General features: G+C 38.3%; 1 protein-coding gene across 3 annotated transcripts in view; it reads left to right on the top strand.

Moving 5' to 3' along the window:
- Window positions 1-22884, top strand: part of TOX (thymocyte selection associated high mobility group box) — a 222491-nt gene that overhangs the window by 100622 nt on the left and 98985 nt on the right. For all 3 annotated transcript variants that reach the window (XM_031612807.2, XM_090137619.1, XM_090137618.1), the window contains exon 2: window positions 16890-16955. In XM_031612807.2, coding sequence (XP_031468667.1) covers window positions 16890-16955 — 66 coding nt within the window. The remainder of the gene's footprint in view (window positions 1-16889; window positions 16956-22884) is intronic.

Here is a 22884-nt window from a genome sequence, read left to right as displayed (position 1 = left end):
AAGTTCCTCATTTTGTTTAATTGTGGTACAACAATCATTCAGTGAAGTCATAGCAAGCCTCCTCTGTTCATCCAAGTTACTTGTCCATCTAATAAAGATATCTATAAATTGCTGACTTTGATTCACAACTAGAATGTATTCCTGAGCAATGTTCCTTTTTTTGCTGTAGGGGTGATTTTGCTTCACTAGTAATTCATATTTCTACTAGTGGAGTGTTCAAGGCTTGAATCTTCTTTTGCATTTATCTTTCAAAATGGCTGCTGCAGTGAATGGGCAGTGATAGATTAAAGGCAGAGTCCAGTCAATATTTGCAAAGTACTCTGGAGTACTTGTGCATGAAAGACAACACATTAGGTCAATATTGTTTTTATTCCGAGTTAAATCCTGAAATCTGTACTTCAAATGTTTGCAGTTTCTGAGCTGAGGAGATGTATGTATGAAAAGATTTTACTTGGACTGGGTTTGCTTGCTTACTTGTTGATCCCAAGTGAAGTGAAGATGTTTTTGTTTTGCTTGGCTGGGGAAAAAATAGCAACAGCCCTTCCTACCTGCAGTCTCCTTGTTTTCTAGCTGAAAAGAGCAGGCCAGCTCAGAAAAGGAAAACAAATTTGAGTTTGTTGACAGTTAGTAAAGAAGGAACAAATGGCTCATGTTTTGACATTTGCCAATGTACAGATGTCTTTTTAGGACGTACCGTTGTTGTGTAAGCCAGATGTAACAAACTGCTTTCACTCTTTCCTGGGCACTGTTGCACCTCAGCAGTAAGGCCACATTACAGCCATGCCCAGCAGTGTACTCTGGGGATGGCTGTTTATTTGTGCAAAGCTTGCATATTAAGTAATTGATGTTAATGCTGTAGTAGCTGTCAACTAGAAAAGTGGAATATTTTATTTTTCTCCCCTTCTGACCACTGATCAAACAGCAAGGGCATGCATCTGCATTCTGCTGTTGAGGAGAAAAAAAAAAAAGCCAAGTGAACCAGAGTAGAACCAGGTGTTGCTGAGTTCTTCCTCACCCCGTGTCTCCACATTGCAGCTCTCAGCTTGGGCTGATGAGTGGAAGGGTGAAGAGAAGTGCTAAGAGGCACTGTGCCTTCTTCTCTTCTCCAGTCTTCTTTTCCTATCTTTACACGTCTCCCCTTTTTACACTCTCTGCAGTGAGTGTATCATTTATCAGTTAATAAGTTGTCTGACAAGATAGCCACTTTGTACCTAATTGTTCAGTTTATTTATGTATTATTGATGAGCCCGGTCTTGAACTCTACTTTCCTTAGAGGCTGCTTGATAAATCTGCTGGCTAATCCTATCTAAGATGCTGAATTACCTGCTGTAGCATAATACACGGCACTGCTTTTACTTTGTATTCTTAAAAGGAGCTGGTTCTACTTTTTTCCAGCGATCTGTGTTTAACAGTAAGAAATAAAAATCAGATACATAATTCACGTTGCTCTCTGCGTTAACAAAAGATCTTCAGTGATGCACGGCGTGAAATACTTGCTTAGCTTTTAAATCAATGTTCTGACTATTTCAGATTGTAAGGGCTCATGCAGCTAAAAGAACTTCTGAACTGCAGAATCTTATTTGTAAAACTATTAGGTGCGTCAAAACACTTATAAAACAGTGTATTACTAATATGATCTGAATATATTGGAAAATTAACCACATTGTACTTTCCAAGGCAGTAGTTACTATCACAAATGAATGAATAAAACACCAAATTAATTTTCTATCAAAACATGAATCTAATGACAGCACCGTTTTTTTACTCTTATTATTTCTGAAAGTTTGACTTGTAGACACTGACATAAGGGAAAGTTGGGAGTATTAAAAGAGCTGTGGAACGCGTGAAGAAACAATATGAAGCAGTGATACTGTATGACTAACTACTTATGAATTCAGCTATTTAGACTCTGGAGCCTCTGCAGAATTTTAGAGTGTCTTAATACCTGTCTTAAATGAATTGCACTAAACAGATTGTTCGTGACTCTGAAAAAGACTGTGTGCTGAATGTGTGAGCCTGTTTAGTGAAAGAATGAAAGAAAAGCAAGCTGCACATCAAGTAGATCTTCATTTATGGGCTTGATTCATGGATGTTCCTGTTGATGTTAGTTTTGAAATCTATTGAATTATGTCAGTTTTTGGTGGTTTTGTTGCTGTTCTGGTTTTGGGTGGTCTTTCCTGGAGCCAGGAGGTGGACTTGATGGTCAGGTTTCCAGGGAGACTTGAGAGCAGACCTTCAGTATCTCAAGGGGGACTATAAGGAAGAAGGGGGGACAGACTCTTTGTCAGGGTCTGTTAGGATAGAACAGTAGGAGATGGTTTCAGACTAAAGGGGAGGTGATTTAGATGTGATACAATGAAAACATTTTCTACAATAAGGATATTGAAGCGCTGGAGTGGGTTTCCCAGAGAAGTGACGGATGCCCTGTCCCTCAAGACATTCAAGATCAGAGTGGATGGGGCCCTGGACAACCTGGTATAGCTGTAGGTGTCCCTGTTCATTGCAGGGGAGTTGGACTAGGTGACCTTCAAAGGCTGAACTCAAATGATTCTATGATCCTTGTGGGTCCCTTCCAACTTGAGATATTCTGTGATACTAGCATAGTTGTCAACCACTACCCTGACACAGGCCCTGCTTGTGAAACAGTGCTTCATTCTGATTTGTATTCTAATTAAGGAGAAATAATTATGCATTCTGGAATAGAATCAATTAGTGCTTTGTGTTTGTTTTTAATATGAGAGAGAAGGAGCCAAATATTTTTTTGGTAGTATTTAGGCAGCTTTTGCGTTCCTGCTGAGGTTGTATATCTGCAAATCATGGCATGATTTATCAATTTAATTTTCTGTATTCCCTCTTTTCTTCCTTTCTTTTTTTTTACCTAATAATTACAGGGTTAAGATATTCTGTGTCTGGAAAGTTTACTTTGGAAATGAACTTGATCATGTGAAGAAAATGTATTCTAAGTTTATATGTTGTAGAGTCATAATCTCAGGTACAATCTCTGAAGCTGTAGTTTCAGTGAGTTTCTCTTTAAATTCAAAACTGCTTATATACATATCAGTCTTCAAAATACAAAGAACATTTTAAAACAGAAGTTATTCAAGACATTTATTTCAAGTGTAATATGCACTTGTTTAATGCTTTTTAGGCATAGCAGATTATGATAATTCTCATCACAGATTTTATCAAATCAGAAGGATGATGCATTAAAAATTCAATATATTCTATCGCCTCTCTGTAGAAGGTAATACAGGACTCTAAAATGATAAGGCAGATTTTCCATGACATTAATGTTATAGAGCACTTTCGCTGATTAATAAAATGTGTGAAGAGTTTGAGTAGGCTATGAGATTGCTGAAGTTAAACAACAATTATTGTACAATTGGGTAAAACAGAAGCAGATACTGTGGTGCTGTGGGAAAATGAAGCATCAAATGTTAATAAGAAGCCATTTTTATATCATAAAAGCATAAGAACAGCTCCATCAAGCTTTAATCACGTTGTTATATTATGTATTTATTGTAAAATTATGTCAGCTCATTAACAGTGGTTATAACAAAGATAGCATATGCAAAATTTTACTTCTGTTTCAGTGCTCTGAATGCATGGACTGTTGTGAATTGTAAGATTATCCTTCCAAAAGCATCCCTTCTGAGATTTAAGTGTTGTTTTGACATCAGTGTCATAACCCACTTCAAAAATCTTCACACCCACTTTGCAGGGACTGGTAGTTCTAATGCCAGCTGCTTTGCCCCAGAGGCGGAAGGGCAGGAGAACACGTGCCCACCTTGTCCACAACTCCTCTCCTCGCTGTAGATGAGTAGCTGTGTGCCTCTGAGCAGTGGCAAACAAAAGGTTTTCCTTAAGAAAAAGTCAGGACCAGGATATTGTTTCTCTTCAAAGCTGGAAAGACCAATACTAGCAAATAAATCCTGTGAGTGAGAGTACTTAGCTAGATACTAGAGAGATTAATCCAAGTTTACATTATCAAGTATATTGGGAAAGTTTATGGTGATAAGCAATACTGCAAGGCTATCCTAAAACTATGTAGCTGTGGTGCACAGTTGGTGTGGTATTAAGGGAGGAGCAGAATAGGACTGCACTGGGGCTTCCCACAGTACTTCTGCATACTTGAACTGTTGTGTTCTGGCAAAGGAGCATTTTTATGTATTTATTTATTAATTAATTTTATTTTTGCATGTAAAATGTTTAAAAGTCTCATTTACATCATGAGTCATCTTGGAGTTCTCAAGAAATGTTGTCAATTTGAAAAAAGCATACAGCAGTGACTTGGGCTGGAACCCTTGGAGCTGTCTTCACCATTTGTCATAGATCTACCCTAGCTATCTGGCAATTTTCCACGCTGACCTGTATAGGTCAAGTGAAGATTTCACAGGTTTTATTTATTAAGATCTGAGGAAAAAAAACAAAGTGTATTCTAAATAATGTTTGTAGGGAGGAAGAGACTGATGCATACTCATAATCTGGGTGAACCCTGTATTGAAACTGTGCTGAAAAAATTATCATGGAATAGAGAACTTGGATTTGTCTACAGATATGTTCTTTTTGGACAGCATGTGAGACAGTGAAAAGGTCATCAACACGGTAGAAAGCACCTAAGAGGCTATAAATGGGGAAATGTTTGGGGAGGAAAAATACGTCAGAAGATGAAAGGAGTTTGAAATAGTGTGCTTGAAGAAGAGTACAGAGTATCTGTCTTAGTGTGTTCAGAGCTGTTATTACAAAGTGGCAGTCATCATTCTCCAGAATGAAGAATGAAAGAATGGAAAAAAGTCATAGGAATAGTGCTTAAGAGTTTGAACCAATGGGGAGAAATGCACAGAAACACCATTGCTGGAATTGTATCCAAGGCAGCATTTGGCAATAAGCCTTCATGGATGCTAAGTGAAACCTATTCTGCTATTATTCTGAGGATGGATTTGCCTGTCCAAGGAGCTTCCTTCCAGCACTAGTATGATGGTATCTTACTGATATGCATGGCTTCTTTGAAAGGCAACAGGTGTGACTCTAACAGTGCTAGGTGTGAGTAACTTTTGCTATCTGATTTTCTGTGAGAAATGTACAGCAGTAATAGATTCAGAATGTTCTGGTTGTGGAAAAACAGTAGCCAGCACTGATGGTTGTGCTGTTACTGCAAATAGGAAAGAGAAGGAGATGAAATATTTACCTTCCTGAAAGAGTTTTTGTAACAGGGTGACAAGTACAACTGTAACTATATTTTAAACCTTTACTTTCTAAACTAAAACTAAGTTGAAATTTATTTGCACACATTTGCTACCTTATCAATTAAATATATCAAACGTATACTATATACATCTCTTCCAGTTCTGCTTCTGAGTGATATTTTGAACGTTTATAAGCATCTCTGCTTTTGAGTGACCTATTTTGAAACAGAATACCATTCTGTACTGTTCTATTAGTATTTCTCAGTTTTGTCTGTAGACCATATAGGAAAAGAATAAATCAGTGCTCTAAGCTTTGTCAAACTTTTTAATCTTTGGCAAAACTATAAACAAAAAAAAATAAAAAACACATTCCTTCAGATTCCTTCAGCAAGGCTCCAGGTGTTTACTTGCTGGAGACGTGAATTTAAACGTGTAGCATTCCTCATGAAAGTAATCTGTTTAAATTAATGGAGTTCCTCTTATACCAAAGTAACTGTGAATAGAAGCGAGATTGTCCATGTGGCAGCAGTGGTAGTTATTTTGCTGAACTATGATCATTTATCAGCCCTACAACACATTATAGTTGTCATGACAAGACCTTGTCAACAGATGCCTGTGTTTTGCTAAAACCTTGCAATTAATCACTTTCATTACCATCCTCTCCAGGTCTCAATTAGCTGTACCTAATAAGACTTTATCAGACTGCTAAGTAGTTTGGTTTACCAGAAATTTAAGCTGATTATGCTTGGCAAGTACTTCACTGTTGTATGGCTATTCCTGTCCATTTCTGAGATATTGGGCCCTATCTCATCACAAATTTGAATGAGTGCTTGGTTTTGATCTTACAGTCTCATCTGCTTCAACAGGATGATTTTAGGACAAGACTTGCTAGTTATCTGATGACAGTTGTTACCTTTAATTTATGTGTCAAGTCGTGAGATTTTCAGAATAATGGTAGAATTTTGCTTATGCTTTTGTTGTTGCTGTTGTAGTAGCCCATTTTATTTCTAAATTTCTTCTGTGTAGAAGCAGATGTACTTTCCCACAGGAACTATATATACACCCCATTCACTCTATAAATAACGGAGTGGGTCAAATTCTGTCCATGGGTCCCTGAACACAGCTCCCAATGTAGTCATGCAAGTGAATGTTTTTGTCCTATTTGTGCAAAACTCATTTGCTAAGATCTGTGGAGTCTCCCACCGTAAAGAAGCACAGGGAGCTCTGCATTGGGAGATACAAAACCTGCTTTTTTTTTGTCATCTGACTGTTCTCTGCAGATCTTTTTGATTAAGCTTTTCCACTTTATTATATAATTTAACATTTGAAATAAGACCGAGATGAATATCAACAAAAAATGACTCAAGCTCAGAATTAAGAAGGGCCCTATCTGATTCAGTACCCATCCAAATAATGATGGTAAAATTCCCCTCCCTGTCCAGGTTGCAGGATTAGACCTTGTTGTGAAATAGTCCAGATGTGTTGGGATTAGAAAATATTGCAAGCCTACCAGATAAAACAAATTTTCTCAGCAACTGTGGTCTGAAAAATAAAGGACTACTCTTATTAGCTATTCAAACCTTTCCACCTTATCACCCTATCTTCCCAGTGGGTGGCTACATCTATAATTATGGATTGAGTAAAACAATAACAAAAGCATTTGCCACTTTGATCTCGATATGTTTATTTAACGCGTGTTCAATATGCAAGAGATAGTTTAGCATGGGAGTCCAGACTACAGTGTGTTATGGCTTTTTTTTTTAATTTTATTTAACACCCAAGGTTAAAAGGAGCAGGAGCCCAGCCGAGTGAGTTCAGAGTTCATCTCTGCATGCTCACTGTCTTCCATTTAAATGTACACAAAAGACTAATACAGTACCCACTCTCCCCTGGGCTGTCTTTGATACGTTCTGCTGTGCCCAGGCTCTGCCACTCCTCCTATCAGTCTGATCCTACTTCTATTAGCCCGCTGTGCTCAGCACTGTAACCTCATTCAGCTAGCTCTCTGCATGAAGGCTAACAACTTCAAGGCTCTGTCAGGCACTGACACATGCAGGCTCCAAGCGGGAAGCTAAACACCCCCCTTCACCTCCTCTCCTGTTCCACATTAACCTCTATTAAGTGCAGGAAAAACACAAATGCTGTAGTGCTATCATTCAGTTTTAAACTACCAGTGTATATTTAGACATTCAGCCTGTTTGCCACCTCTGAGAACGTATTCGGGAAACCCTATGGTTCTTCCCCTTTCTCACAACCAGCACAATAAATAACGAGCTCACTTAGGGAATACAGCGATGTAAGGTCTAGTGTAGATATTTATGACACAAATAAGAATCTGAAAGAAAACTTTGACACTGCTGCCCATACTCTTTTGAGAGATGGTATGTCTTATAAATGGAAGATAAGACGAAAATGGTCTAAGTAGGGTATTTTCAAAACACTTCCATTTTGAAAGGCAGGTTGTGGGAATGGCATAGTGCGGTGCTAGCCTGCTATCATGCCTTGATCCAAGCACTGAATCCTACACATATCAAAGTCATTTGTGTGCTCAGGGCAGAGAGAGTTTTGTCACAGTTGATGTTTTTTCTCGGTATAGATGTCTGACAGCAATTCTCTGAGAAGCAGCACCCTCGCTTCCAGCTCCATGACACACTGCCTGTGCCAATCCAGCTCACTGCTTACTCCAGTGAGCCATGGAGATTGGGGCAGATTCCTTTCCAACTCCACCAGGGAGCAAAAACCACCTGCTGGCATCATAGCTATCTGTGGTTGTGTCTAAGCAGGGCCTTCAATCGCATCTTGGCATCTGCCCTTCATCAGAGAGTCCCTGGAAGATGACACTTACTGTGCAAGAAAGTGATGTGTCCAAGGCAGCAGGGTGTTTGTTCTGCCAGAGTAGTGGATGACGATATGCGTAGCCCGCACATCAATGTACTTGAATTAGTTAAATGTATCCTACCCAACGTTTGTAGTTTAGACAATAAGTAAGAGAATGAAAGCATAGGATTCATAAAGCATTTTCCTAATGCTTCACTCTTGAAAGCCAATTAATTTAATTAAAATGAATAAAAATAATAGTCTTGGGACACATCAGTTCTTCTCTACAGCTTTGAATGTCAAACTTCCTGTGACCTGGAGGGCTCTTACTGTTCTAGGTGGAACTTCTCCAGTCCTTCCAGCAGTGATTGACCTGCTTTGGGCTGTACAGGTACATCTAGCTCTGCAAAGTGGTTTAATGTGGTTTTGGTATGGTGCTGCATTCAGGCATTTTCACCCAACTCACAGACCTCCAATAATCTCCTCTTTCAAAAACATTTCTGGAAGGAGGGAGGGAAGACGGCAGAACAGAGACAATCAAAGTCAATTGTACTAGATTGTTTTTTGACAATTTTCCTGTGATACTCCTTCAGCAAGGTGTCAAGCCCCTTTCCTGGAAAGGTTGCCTGTCTGGAATACATTACTGTAACCTGTCTTGGGCAAATTTAAACGCGTGTTCAGTACAGAATACAAAATGGAGTTCAGGAGACAAAATACAGTTTCAATTTAATACAGATATACCACTCAGCCAAACTGCATGGAAAAAGTGGTTTTCCATCATGTAACATTGTTTACAGGACATCTCTGTTTTTTATATTTGATAGTTCATAACAAGATCGGCTGTTTCTTTAGCATGGTCATTTGTTGATTTACGTTGCATCCCATCATTATTTTTGTCTCATTTCAGCATCTCTGAGTAAAATAAAACATCATTCTGTTTGTCACTGAGCCACTGGTGACAGTTTATTCTTCTCATTTGGTTTAAAATGTACAATATTACTTAGCTTTAAAGCTTTTTCAGGATTAATGGCTTCTAGATCATATTAGTTACAAATGGTATCTGTAAGCTGTAAGCACTAAACTCACTGAATCACTAGAAATGAACGATCTTTTTCTACAGTGTTCTTCTGACATTTTTCTAAAATATAATAACAAATTATCTTGGAGGTCTGTTAGAGCAAGGTGAGCTATAATTAAAGAGTTTGGCTGAAGTTTAAAATTAAATCTAGTTTCTAGTTCCAATGTAGGGTGGTAGAACTTTGTATTCAGATTACAACTAATAATACAGGCTTTGAAGATCATTAAGATCCTTCAAAGAAACTAGGATGTCTAGTCCATGTGTCTTTACATAGCAGCTGAACTTATTATATACAGCACCCTCCACCAATCTGATAATTTCTCTCCTTGTTTCTCATCCTTTATTTCAGAGTATTTCTGCTCAGATACAACCTGTGCATGAAATGCTGTCCCTCAATGCTTCCCCTCAGCCCATCCACAAGTTTATTTTGGCTTGAAAAGTCATATCCACTGGTGTTCATTGTGCTTCCATGCCTACACTACAGCTGGACAAGTTGTAGTACTATCGCATTGTGCTGCTTTCCAGTATAATCTAGGAGAATCTTAGATCAGCACTGAGGCAAAAAAAAAAAAAAAACACGAGGTTGATTTTTTTTTTCAACCTTAGGTAGTTTAACTATACCTGCAGAACTTAGGGCATATATAGCTACATCTACAAATTGAAAGCAAATTGGCAATTTCCTCAGAAAATGGTAAGTATGGATGAAAAGGAAACAAAATAAACTCTTGTTTCTCCCAACAGCAGCAGAGAAGTGTGAGATAGCAAGGAGGCAGTGATAAAAAGAGGAGAGGGAATTAATTTTCCCTGTAATCCAGATAGCACAGATAACCCTTGCAATGAAGACAAAGTGAAGAATCAATAATAAATATCCTTTAAGTTTTGTTCTTTATTTATGTGCAGCCTACTTATAACATCTTTGTGACATAGTCATATATAGAGTGAAAAATACAATCTTTGCAAGCTTCATAATCATCATTATAAATAAATGCTGGCAAATCTGCCTGCGACGTAAGTGGGGGATGAAAACAGGTTTATTGCCATTGTGCAACTGATGTTATGCCATGCTCATGGGAGACTGAAGCCAACTTTGGGTCCTTGGCTAAATCCATGTTTGATAAAGCAATCTGGACATTTGCTGAACTCTATCATAGCTCTTGCATCAGTAAGAGTCAGGCAGTGTTTATGTATGTTTCTAATGTACATGAATAAATGTTGTTTTATAGCAGTGCTTGGATGTTTTGTGCGTGTTGCTTGCCAAATGTCTTGCCAGATTGTCTTTAAATATGGTTATTCTCTGAAGATTTCTTGATGACCATGTGATAGTGTTGCCTACATATTTCTAATACTTAAAGAGCATGATGAATTCTGAGTATGCATTAAATACAGCTCCCAGTTATATATATTTTCATATTAAAATGCAGTCATATTCTTAGTTTACTCTCACCCAAACTTCTCATGCAGTTATACTTTAATATGAAAAGAAATGTTGTCAAGAGTAGTTATTATCACACATCAGAATATTGTATTAGCATTCACTTTTAATAGATTAAAATGAAAGATTTTGAAGTCTGCCTTTAATGATACTGAATGTTCTTGGAGACAGGTTGGAAAGCTTTAGATGAAATGTCATATGATATATATATATCATACATAGGTTCACAAAAGACAGTTCATTTAACTGCCTTTCTTTGTATTTCATCTCTTGTTTGGATGAATCATCCAGGTTAAGTGACACTTGTGCAGTTTATTTGCTTGAGATCAAGCACAGTGAGTGGTAGGGAAGTTTAGGAAATACAAGGTTCTTGTTGACCTGGGATAATTAAAATAAGATCATTTTGGAGGCATGATTGGAGGTGTCTTTGGCTTATATCTGCTGATCTGTTGATTAACTTTCTACTTGGATAGGCTACTTGAACTGCTGTCTCAGTATGGTACAAGGTGGGAATCTTATGACTTAAGCTGTCCTGGAGGAGAATTAAAAGATGCAGTGCTGCAGAGCCTGCAAGTTAAAAAGAAGCATATAGAATGCTAAAATAATTTAATAATAGAATCATAGATTTGCTCAGATTGGAAAAGAACTTGAAGATCATCGAGTCCAATTGCAGCCTAACCATACTACCCTAATTCTAACAACCTTCTGCTAAATCACATCCCTGAGCACCACATCCAAATGGTTTTTAAATGCATCCAGGGATGGTGCCTCAACCACCTCCCTGGGGAGCCTATTCCAGCGCTTAACAACCCTTTCAGTAAAGAAGTTTTTCCTGATATCCAACCTAAACCTTAATGCAACCTTAATATTGGAGAAAGCATTAATTTCTGAAGTTAAGGGGCTTGTTTTGGAAGTTTGATGCACCTGGGATAAAGAAATTGTAGGATTTTTTAGTTGATCAAATTGTTAGCATTTTTTTCATGGTTTTATTGTATCAGTGTGGTCTAGTCTCGTGTTCTTGGAGGTGACAGTGCACTGCATCAGTATCTCTGAATTTCTTTTTGTTATTGAAGGCTTGTACATTTTTTTTATCATATGTCTGTAGAACCATAAAATATCCAGAGTTAGAAGGGGACCCACAAGGATCACTGAGTTCAACTCTTGGCTCCACACTGGACCATCTAAAACCAAAATCATATGAGGTTTTGAGAGCATTGTTCAAATGTGTCTTGAACACCAGTAGCCTGGGGCTTTGACCACTGCCCTGGGGAGCAGGTTCCATGCCTGACCATCTCTGGTGAAGAACTTTTTCCTAACCCTCAGCCTGACTCTCCCCTGGTGCAGTTCCTTGACATTTCTGTTGAGAGCTGCCCCTCCACTCCCTGTGAGGAGCTGCAGCTGCCATGAGGCCTCCTCAGCCTCCTCTGCTCATACTGAACAAACCATGGGACCTCAACCGCTCTTCATTCACCTTGGCCTCCAGACCCTCACCATCTCTGTAGTCCTCCTTTGAACACTCTCTAATAGTACAATCTCCTTCTTATACTGTGGCACCTAAACTTGCACTCAGTGAGGCCATACAGATCAGAGCAGGACCATTTCTTCCCTTGCCTGGTGCCAGTGCTGGGTCTGGTACACCCCAGGATGCCATTGGCCCTTTTGGCTGATGGGGCACACTGCTGACTCAGACTGAACTTGCTATCAACCTGAACCTCCAGATCTGTTTCCACAGGGCTGTTCTTCAAACTCTCATCCATCACCCTGTACATATATCAAGGGCTGTCTCATCCCAGGCACAGAATCTAGCACTTGTTCTCATGAAATTTCATGCAGTTGGTGATTGTCCAGTCCTCAAGTTTGTCAAGATCTCTCATCCACCCTTGACAGAATCAACAGCTTTTCCCAATTTAATGTTATCCCCAGACTTACTTGTTTACCTTCAAATCCTGTAACCGAGTCATTGTTGAAATCATTAAAGAGGAATGGCCTTAAAATGGAACTCCACTCAATACCGGTTGCCAGTCTGGTCTGGTGTTCTATGACTCTTGGAGCCTGATCTGTCTGACAAATGTTCACCCATTGCATTATTTTTTTGTCTAGCTATATCCTGAACATTTTGTCCAAGAGGATACTGTGAGAAATCATATTGAAAGCTCTACTGATATCCAAAAACATTGCATCAGCTGGCTTTTCTTGGTCAATTAGGTGGGCAATCTTGTCATAAAAGGATATTAAATTTTTTAAACAGGACTTTCCTGTTACAAACCCATATTGGCTGTTACCGATGACTATGTTGTCTTTCAGATATTTTTCAACAACTCCCAGAATAATCTTTTCCATAATTTTGCTAGGCACCAAAGTGAGGCTTGTAAATACCAGGATCTTCTTTCTTGCCTTTCTTGAAAACTGGGACATCTGCCAACTTCCAGTCAACTGGGACCTCTAAGATTCCTGAAACTGCTGAAAAATAATTGAGAGCAGTCTCTCAGTGATATCAGCCAGCTCTTTGAGTACCCTGGGATGAATCCCATTGGGCCCCATAAACTTATGTGCAACCAGTTGGAGTAGCAAATCCCGTGCGTATTTGGGGATGGCTTCATTATTGCACAGTCCTCCAACCTGGGGCTCCATGATGCCCTGGACCCATCATCATGTTGAAGGCAGAGGTGAAGAAGGCACTGAATGTCTCTCCTTTCTCTGATTCCTATTTGTGAGATGACCATTCTCATCAAGTAATGGACAAAGGTTATTTCTGGTCCTCCTTTTGCTGTTAATGTATTTTTTGAAAAGCCTTTTATACTGTCCCCCACAGTACTGGCTGGCTTCATGTCTAATTGGGGTGGATGGTAGAGGTCATCTGTAATCCACACTTCTTTGATAGAGATGATGAATAAACTCAGTACTGAAGTAAACCTTTTTTTTTTTTTTTTCAAAAGCTTAGGTTTACATAAATCATAATTTCCTTATTTTAGAAACATTTTAGTAAACATTAAGAACTTGTTCCTAAACACCTGCTGTAGAAAATGTGTGTGTATATGCTTTGTCCGTGAAGTTTACAGTTGGTTTGCGGGCTTGTGTCTGATGTCTTCAGGACCACCAAGGAGTGATGCACCACAATGCACTAGTGCTGTAAATGTTTTTACATTTATAGTGTTTACTATAGCTGTAAATGTTGTACACGTACTAATATGGGGGACAGTGTTAGTGCCAGCTAATATAGCTTGCATCCTGTAGAACACTATAAAAAATCACTTTCCATCAAATCTTATTAAACTGTACAACCTGATACACAATGTTTTATGCATACTTCTAACGAAGTTTAAATAGTACAGTGTCTAAATTCCATGTTCAAATATCGGAGAAATTAAGTAATAAATCAAACAGCTTCTGGGAATTTTTAGATATTAACAGGCCTCCCTGATTTTGCAGACATTATGCATCAATATTTTTTTTCTGAGAATTTACCCTAACAAATTGATCCAAAACGTTGCAGAAGATCATTTCTCATTTAAAGCACTAAAAGCGAGGAAGTCAAACTTTAGGCACAGATATATTTTTTTTCACTTTCACTGATACGTAGTTACTGTAAGCTTGCAGACCATATTAGAACTGAAGAATTTTAGAGCTAAATAGGGGGCCACAAGCAATAGGAAATGCTGAGGTTCAAGATCCTACCGGTGCTTGAAGCACTGGTAGCAACAAGGCACTGATCAGATAGGACTGTGGACCAAGAACAACATGAGGAATTATGCAAATTTCCAAGGTTCATGGAAAACTGACTTTAGCTAAATTTTTTCTGTGAATGCAGATTTGGTGATGGTAAGCTTGGAAGGAAAGACAGATGACCAAACATCCAAAGGAAGGAAATATTAGTATACTAAAAGATTAGCATAATTCACTAAGATTCTTTTTTCAAATCAAAGTCTCAGATGTTACAGAAGACAAAATTAATTGAAGAAACCCTGGTCTGCATCTAGCCAATAAACATCTAACGAAAGAATTTTCTTCAGGATTATTGCAACTGAGTATATCATATATGAATTATGGCAATGTTTGTAATGCAGAGTAGCAAAGATATGATTTTTTACAAGGGAAATCAAAGATGGGAAACTTCAGGAATCATGGTTTCCAAGGCAGATATGACCACCATAACTAGCCAGTTTAACTACTCTGTCCATAGTATTTCTCATAAATATGATATGGAATGCATTTTTTTTGAAAAAAAATATTAATTTAAAAATCTTTAAGAAACTGTGACTTGGTTGTTGATAGAATGCTTAATTACTGTCTAAAATAGGATCTTATTTCAGAACTGAATTTCTTTAACTTCCATCTCTCAACACTAAATCTCATTATATCACTGTCAGAAAGACTGACGTTTTGCTATCAGACATCTTCCTGGAGTCTAAGTATCAATTGCAGTGATCAGGACACTTTACAGTCTTTTGCCTGACAAGGTGAATGAGTTGAGTCCCTGCTGGCCTTATACTAGAGTGCTTGGTTTCTGATAGCAGGCTGTGAAATACCTCAGAATTTCATCTTTCCATTTATTTGCACAGAAAAAAAAAAAAAAAAAAAAAAAAAACACAATATTTTATTCCATTGTTCAGCCAATCTAGATCCTGAAAATGCTCTCCAAGATTCTGCTCTGAATGCAATTAAATAGGAACGTTCTTGAATGAGGAAGCTGAAAGAAATAGGTATATAGATAGGTGAAACAAAAAACAAACAAACAAACAAATACACACACAAAAAGAATAAATAATCAAAAAGATCACCAATCAACTGTTTTTAAGGTCTTATCTACCTACCTCTGTTCCATCAGACTTTGGAAATGCTGAACTTCCTGTGGCAGATCTGTGTCTATAACATCATCCTTTCCCTCCATGGAAACGGATTCTGACAGATAGGCTGTGACTGTCTATTAAGTTACTGTCCAGGAAGGGCAGACCATTGTCTGCTGTGCCAACAGCTGGGCCATATTCATTCTTATGGTTGCTGTTACAAGGCTTGTAGCCTCTGGCAGAAGAAGATGAACAGCTGGAAGCTGAAACCTTTACAGCTGTTTCAGCAAAACTTGTGGAACTGTCTGCCGAAGTTACAGTTTGACTTAGTCACCTTGCAAGTAGAATATCCTGAAAAGCTCAGGATGGAATGAGCAATGTCCATAGGAAATTCACTACCACCTTCTGTAGGAGTAAAGGAAGCTCAGTCAGTGTTGGTGATTTTTTGAAAATGCTGCTGCATCGTCGAACGTAGTGGCTCATTTCCAAAACATGTCACTCTAAACATTCACATAAGGGGTCAGGTGTAAGTTATTTCAAACAGACCTCATAACAGCTGGAAATCTGTGGTTGATGGCTGATGATGGGGATTCCTGCTGTTGTGCATTTCTACTTGGAAGGTTTAAAAAGATTTTTCCTACCTCTGAATGGACACTGGCACTGTAGTTACCCTGTTGGCACTGCCACTTGAGTGAGCACGACGGAAGTTCTGTGGGGACATTTTCCAGATGAGAATCCAACCTTAATGATTCAATGATTATGTAAGAAATCATTAGGTTTATACTTTGTGTCGTTACAGGATGAGGCATCAGTTCTGACAGTTTTTCTCCACCTAGACCCTCAGTTTTTAATCATTTCCTTTCTATCACATTTCTGTTACTTTTTAATTGCAGTTCAGGGGAGAAAAAGACGAAGAAATTGCTTTGCATGCATTTCCATGAATGGTATTTAACATTTATTGAAGGATATTTTTGCAGTTCTAATTATGAAAGCTTATTTTATTCACACGTCAAGCAAACTATCCTTTTAAGCTATACATTCTGGATATACTGTTTCATACATTCAAATGTCTGAAAGCTATCTGGAAATGTATTTCCTACTTTCTGGTATGGGAACATTTCAGTATGAGGGAGCTTAATTTGTTTTGAAATTTCAAATCTTGTTCTGTTCAAAAGCTAAAGTTGGAATCCATTAAGATGCATTTTAGTGTGTTTTCTATTCTCATCTTCCTTTTCTCAGTAACTGTGCAATTCACTTAGCACTTCATTTCAACCAACAGCAATATGTATACATGGTGCACAAAATGAGCCATTTTGTTTTAAAACAGATTGCAGATGAAAGAGACCCATTCATTTCTTGCTTGCTAGCTGTAATTACTAGAGCGCTAATTACTCCAAATCACTGACATCCAGGGTCAATAAGGATGACAACAGGAACATCAAAGACAAGATGCACACACGCAATTAGAAGTCTCTAAAACCAGGCTATAATATTGGTTTATGGCTACTGTTTTTTTTTGTTTGTTTGTTTTTTTACATCATTGATGAAAAGTATTCAGGTTTTCTAAATGTTTACTATTATTTCCTTTGCAGTTTGACGGTGAGAACATGTACATGAGTATGACAGAGCCAAGCCAGGACTATGTGCCAGCCAGCCAGGTGGGTTAATTAATCTTCTCTGCCTTGTTTCAAATTGTAATTAAACAAATTCAAAGAATTGCATTGCAAATGAGTGGCACTATCAGTAACTGCTGCAATCAGGAATAATCATAATTTATAAACAAAGCATTTAAGCCTTGTTTCCAGTTAATGAGATAGAGTTGATAAAACAGCAGAGTTGGCGTTTGTTGAAAGATACTACCTTGTTTCCTCTCCAGAATGCAAGCAGCTGTTTTGCCAGCATGATTTTTCCTAAACAGTTGTTTTACCTTCAGGAAATAAAGTCTTTACAGGTGCATGTTATTTGTTTATCTGACTGCAGACAAGTTAATCATTATAAGCTACACATGTCACAAATAGCTTTAATTATCACTCCTAGGCCAGTTGTAGTTGAAGAACTGCATTTTCAACACTAATGGTATGGCTAAGGAACATTGCCAATGTTACACCGTTAGCAATGGGGCTAGGGAAATGACTCAGTCTCCTTTAGCTTTCAACCCAAAAGGTATAATGTGATGCAGATATTTATGGATATTTTTTAGTCCCCTTTTTGGAGAACCATACGCTAAATTCTAGTATTTTATGTATGTTTTAAAAGTCTTTCAAAAACATTTCCACTTAAGCCGTTAGCTGCTATAGTTTTCTATAAATCTAAAGACTTTAATTATTTCTTAAAATACAGAGTTAATTCTGTGTTAGTACATGATGGTGATAGTGGTGCAGGTCAGTTACGCTGTGTCATAGAAATCACCCTGTATAATTGAACTTGTGGCCTATGTCATGCAGTGTCTCAAGCCCAGCAGTGTTGGAAGGAGTAGACCTCTTTCCAACAGGACCGAGGGATAACATGAAGCTCTCTTTTTAGGTGGGAAATACATTTGGCTGCAAAGTAAATGTGTGTGGATGAGCTGGGCATAATTTAGAAATCAACAGCTCTGGAAAGTGATGGTACACTCAGATGAAATATGCTCATGAAGTGGGGTTCTTCAAATAGTCAAGGCAGGTTACTTAACCATAGCACATAGTATGCAGGTGCATTTGTGGCTCAGGAAGCAGGAGGCTATATGAGATGAATTGCACTGTTCAGTCAGGAAGACCGTCTTCAGAATGTTCCACCATGTTGCTTCCTAGTCTTCTGTTGAAATTATTGTCAAAATACCTTTAGAGACCAACTGTACTTTGCATTTAGGATTTGTGTATGATTCAGCTTATTCAGCTAAGAACTCTCCAAGATCCAGAGGTAGTTTAGAACAGAATTGTTTGATTAAAAAATGAAAAATTATATTATTAATTTTTCTCCAACCATTAATCCAAGAACTGTACTGACAAGTTTTAGTATTACTATTAGATTAAAGCAGCATAGTATCATCTCATTTATGCCTTAAGGGTTTTGAAGTGCAAGGGCTAATTGAATTTGTTTGAAACAGTAGAAATACAAACTCTGTGAATGATTGCTGTTATAAGGCAGCTGCTACCTCACAGAGAATCATTACATCTATCTTAAATAGTTTTGAACAAAGAATTGCAAATCCACATTATACATCAGAATTATTTTTCTTCACTTGATATTTTTGTACTGTGTGTATGCATGTAGTTTAAATAATTTAAATGGCATATTGAAAAATTAAGAGCATAAGTTTTAATCTTTCATGCAGTTTCTGCATGTGCTAACAAGGCCCAGATCCGTAGAGATATTTATGCATCTAACACTTGCTGATCTCAATGGGTTCTTAAGGTATCTTTAAAGATCCAAGATTAGATATTTTAAGTGCAAATGATTTTGTCTTCAAGGAAAATGGTCTATCAGTTCTGACATTTCCAAATTCAGAGGTGTTAGAAAACTGTTTAGTTACTAAGGGCTGGAACCAATAAAGAGCTTGTATGCTTAGAAACTCACTGTGGCAAGGCCTAGCTTTTGGGTATCCAGCTCCTGGGCTGAATTTAAACCCCAGGTTACTTGTCTGATCTCTCTGTCCTTTTCTGAGCAATCCATATGGCAAAGAGTTACTGCAACAGCCAGGCACACACAGTGCCTTTGGCTGTTGCATCATCTTTTCTCTTACAGTGGTTCTCTCCTAATGCTGCAGACATCTTACACCACTGCAGTGGATTTTTTAAGGGAATATATGTGAAAGCCTGTAATAATAACTTAATATTAAAAACCCTTCATAGTAGGAGCAGAAAAAAGGGTGGGTGTTGGAAATCCTGAATTTCTCTTGTTTAGGTAACAAACTGCATGAGAAACTTTCCCAAACCTGTTCCTAATGCAGATAACTGCTGGTAATTCCTTTAAGGAACTGAGCAATTCTTTGTTGACATTACTGGATAGGTCTTCACTGACTACTGTAATGTGGTATAGTTCCTATCTCAGGTGTAAACATTTAGTGGTCACCCAAAATTGGTGAACTGGCTACCATCTCAGTAGCCAGTCGGCTGTTAAAGATAGGTTAGGATAGCAGGAAGAGTAAGATATTCACAGCTGTGAAAATAAAGCTTGCAATACTGAGTGTGTTACAGGATAAGATGAGGAAGAAGGAATATGACTATATATCCCAATCTCTTCTGTTTTCATATCTGTTTGCTCATTTTCTTCTCATTGTTACCGAATGTAGAAAAACTCTAGTTCTGTAAGAAGAGATGAGAAAACTTTCTCTCCCAGACAAAGCTCTAGTCACTTAATCCATAGAGTTTTCAGTTTCCATTTTCCAGCTGTGCTCATGAGCTTTGAAGTTGGATGACTTCAGGGAGAGGAGTGCAGGCTTCCTCCCATCCCCAATAACTCAGATGTTCCCCTGAGAGGTCAGAGGTGAGGAACAGAAACCAGTCAGAATAAGTGAATTCAGTTCTCTACTTCTCTCAATGGATGCACATCTGTTAACAAAAATATGAATCCCATGTTGGGAGAGGCATGGCTGTATCAGAAACTTTTATTTAAGCTATGATCATGATGACTGGGTCAGGCATGAACATCGTTTTCTGATTTTCTGATTTCAGAAAACCCAGCTTATTTGGGAGGTATGCTGGCAGACTGGGTCATGATACAGAGCATCAGAGAGCAAGGAATTTCCTTTAAGCACTCTTCAGGATTACGTGACTGTAGAGGCAGAATTTTTGGGGTCTTGGTACATGCTGACATACTCACCTCCTTTCTTTGGATCTAACTCTAAGAAGTGAGCTTTGCCTGTTTTGCCTTTCTAAGCCTTATCAGTTCTCCTAGAATCTAGCATTTCAAGTGATCTGAAGGCTATAAGATGAATATGTTGTAGAATGAAATAAAATTTAGACATCAGGAATGTTGCAATTGCTCCAAAAAAGCTAACCTTGCACTTCAGTTCTTTTTGCTTACTGCAAAGTGTTTACATCCAGAAAAACATCACCTTCTATTATTTTAAGGGTTTTAATCAATATATCGCCTTTAGGCTAACATAAATAAAAGCTCAGCCATTGGACAGGAAAAGGAGAGTTTTGCTCCTTTTGCTATGTAGCATCAAACATCTGCATAGCTTGGTAATCCAAGACAAGTTGCCTCACAGCATCCCTCAACAATTATCATTTCTGTTCAATTTTCAAATCAGTACATGCTTTGGGACTTATAGACTAAGTTGCTAAGTAGCAACATATGGCTCACTACTGTTCGTGTGATGTTGCTGCAAGCAAATAGCATAATTCTATACTTGAAATGATTTTTACAGAAAGGCAGTGCTGGAGCTGAGCCAGAAGTGTAAGTATACAGTAAAAATTAATGATATTCTTTTAGACTGTCCCAAAAGGCTGTTTGGCAATGTTGTCTCTGTGTACATTTTATATATACGTGTAAGTACTGTATTTTTGTTATGATATATGTAGCACAGGACTCTGCACTGCAGGCATCTCCTAAATGAGTTATGCCAACCATATTAACAAACATATATAGTAAAACTACATGACATTTTCACTACTAATTGCACTTCAATCTGAAAATATTTATCATTTTAAAATAAAGCTATGCCAACTGCTCTGCATTTCAAATTCTCACAAATATATTGTTTTCTCCTCACACCTATAATTGGAATCTTGAAGATGAATTGTTCTTCATGTAATTTCTCCTCCTGTAATTTGTGGGTCTTGTACAATGCAGAATAAAATTATGCTGTTTATTTTACATTTATTCCTGGTCACAATACATAATGTAATTCAAGATTCTTGTACAAAGCCTCAGCGCTCTTTTAAGGCTTCCTTAGGCTTGATAAATGTTTAGAGGTGATCCAAAGGGACGGGAAAGGAACTGACCTGGAGTCAGTGATATGGGGTAGTATCTCAATTGCCTTATTGGAAAACATGAGCTACCTGAGGCAGAAGGGTAATACTCTTTCCACAGAGAAGGTATTTTTCCTCCCTCCCAAAGATATGACAGAGACCTATGTATGATATATATACGTATCCTTTAGCATAGTGGGCACTAATGATGTCAAAACTGTTTCATCCTGTACAGCTCCAGGGTAAAATTGGATAGAATGACATCTGAGAGATTCTTCATGTTATTAGGAAAGTGTTCCTCTGCCTTTTGTTGCCATATGCACAACTGTAATTTCATCCCTAACTTCCTATTTCATATTTATACCCTAATTACTTATTGGGTTAGCTATTACTTATATGAAGTAGGAATGGATAAATGCTACATAGTAGATATCCTTTCTTGTTCTCTGTTGTTCCTTTAATAGAATCATAGAATCATATATTATCTTGGATTGAAAGGGATCTTAAAGATCACCTAGTTCCAACACCCAAGTGTAGTGTGGACATGGCTGCCACACACCAGCTCAGCTGCCCAAGGTTGCAACCAACTTGGCTTGAGCACCTTCAGGGATGGGGCACCCACAGCTTCTTTGGGCAGCCTGTGCCAGTGCCACATCGCCTTCTAAGTAAAGAACTTCCTCATAACATCTATCCTAAATCTCCCTTATGTTTGAAACTAGTCCCTTTGTCCTATCACTATCAAACCATGTAAAAAAATTGGTCTACTTCTTGCTCATAAACTCCCCTCAAGTACTGAACGGCTGTAACAAGTCTCCCTAGATCCTTCTCCAGGTTGTAGAAGCCCAGTTCCCTCAGCCTGACTTCATAGGAAGGGTACTCTAGCCCTCTGATCATCTTTGTGGCCCTCCCCTGGATCCACTGCAACAGCTCCACATCCTTCCTATACTATGGGTCCCCAGACCTGGATGCAGTACTCCAGATGGGGCCTTACATGGGCAGAGCTGGGAAAGACAACCATCTCCCTCACCCTGCTGACCACTCCTCCCTCTTTTGTTGCAGTGCAGTCTTTCCAAAAGATAGGCTAGTACTTGGTCTCTTTATCCCGTAGTGATATTTCCTCACCATTAAGTTGCTGTCACTGCAGCCGTCAACTTCATACTGCGAAGCCCGGTGCAAAATCTGTGTGTGTTCCCAAGAAGATACAGCTCAGTTCTCATGGTCAGAGTAGTCCTGATGCATACATGCTACCCTGGAGTGCAGGGCAATCCTACCCAAAATTTGGGAAGCCTTTCTTTTCTCATTAGTAGAAAGGCTTCTCCACACTGAAAGGCCAAGGCCACTTGATCAGTCTGCTGGTTGGCTGCAGTTCAGTGCTCTTGTAGATCATATCCACCTCTTTTCCTGATCCACTGTCTTGTACTTCCAAAAGTACAATAACGACAGAAGGGCGTCTACTTCCTGCTCCTCCATTTCTCTGAAATAGGCTATAGAAACCACTTTCCAAAATACTGGGATGTAAATATAAATTGATTCAGGGAAAGAAAACCAACAGGCATCACTTTTATATTCCAAATGAATGGTTGAAAAGAAAGGTGAATCTTTCCCTAACCAGCAACAAGGGAAAGGTGACCCTTTCCCTCTTGTGTAGAATGTGATCTCATAATATATACTTGAGATCAGGTCCAGAGTCTGG

The sequence above is a fragment of the Phasianus colchicus genome, chromosome 3 (assembly GCF_987193195.1).
Source record: "Phasianus colchicus chromosome 3, bPhaCol1.hap1.1, whole genome shotgun sequence".
Lineage (NCBI taxonomy): Eukaryota > Metazoa > Chordata > Aves > Galliformes > Phasianidae > Phasianus > Phasianus colchicus.
This window is presented reverse-complemented; position numbering and strand designations above follow the sequence as displayed.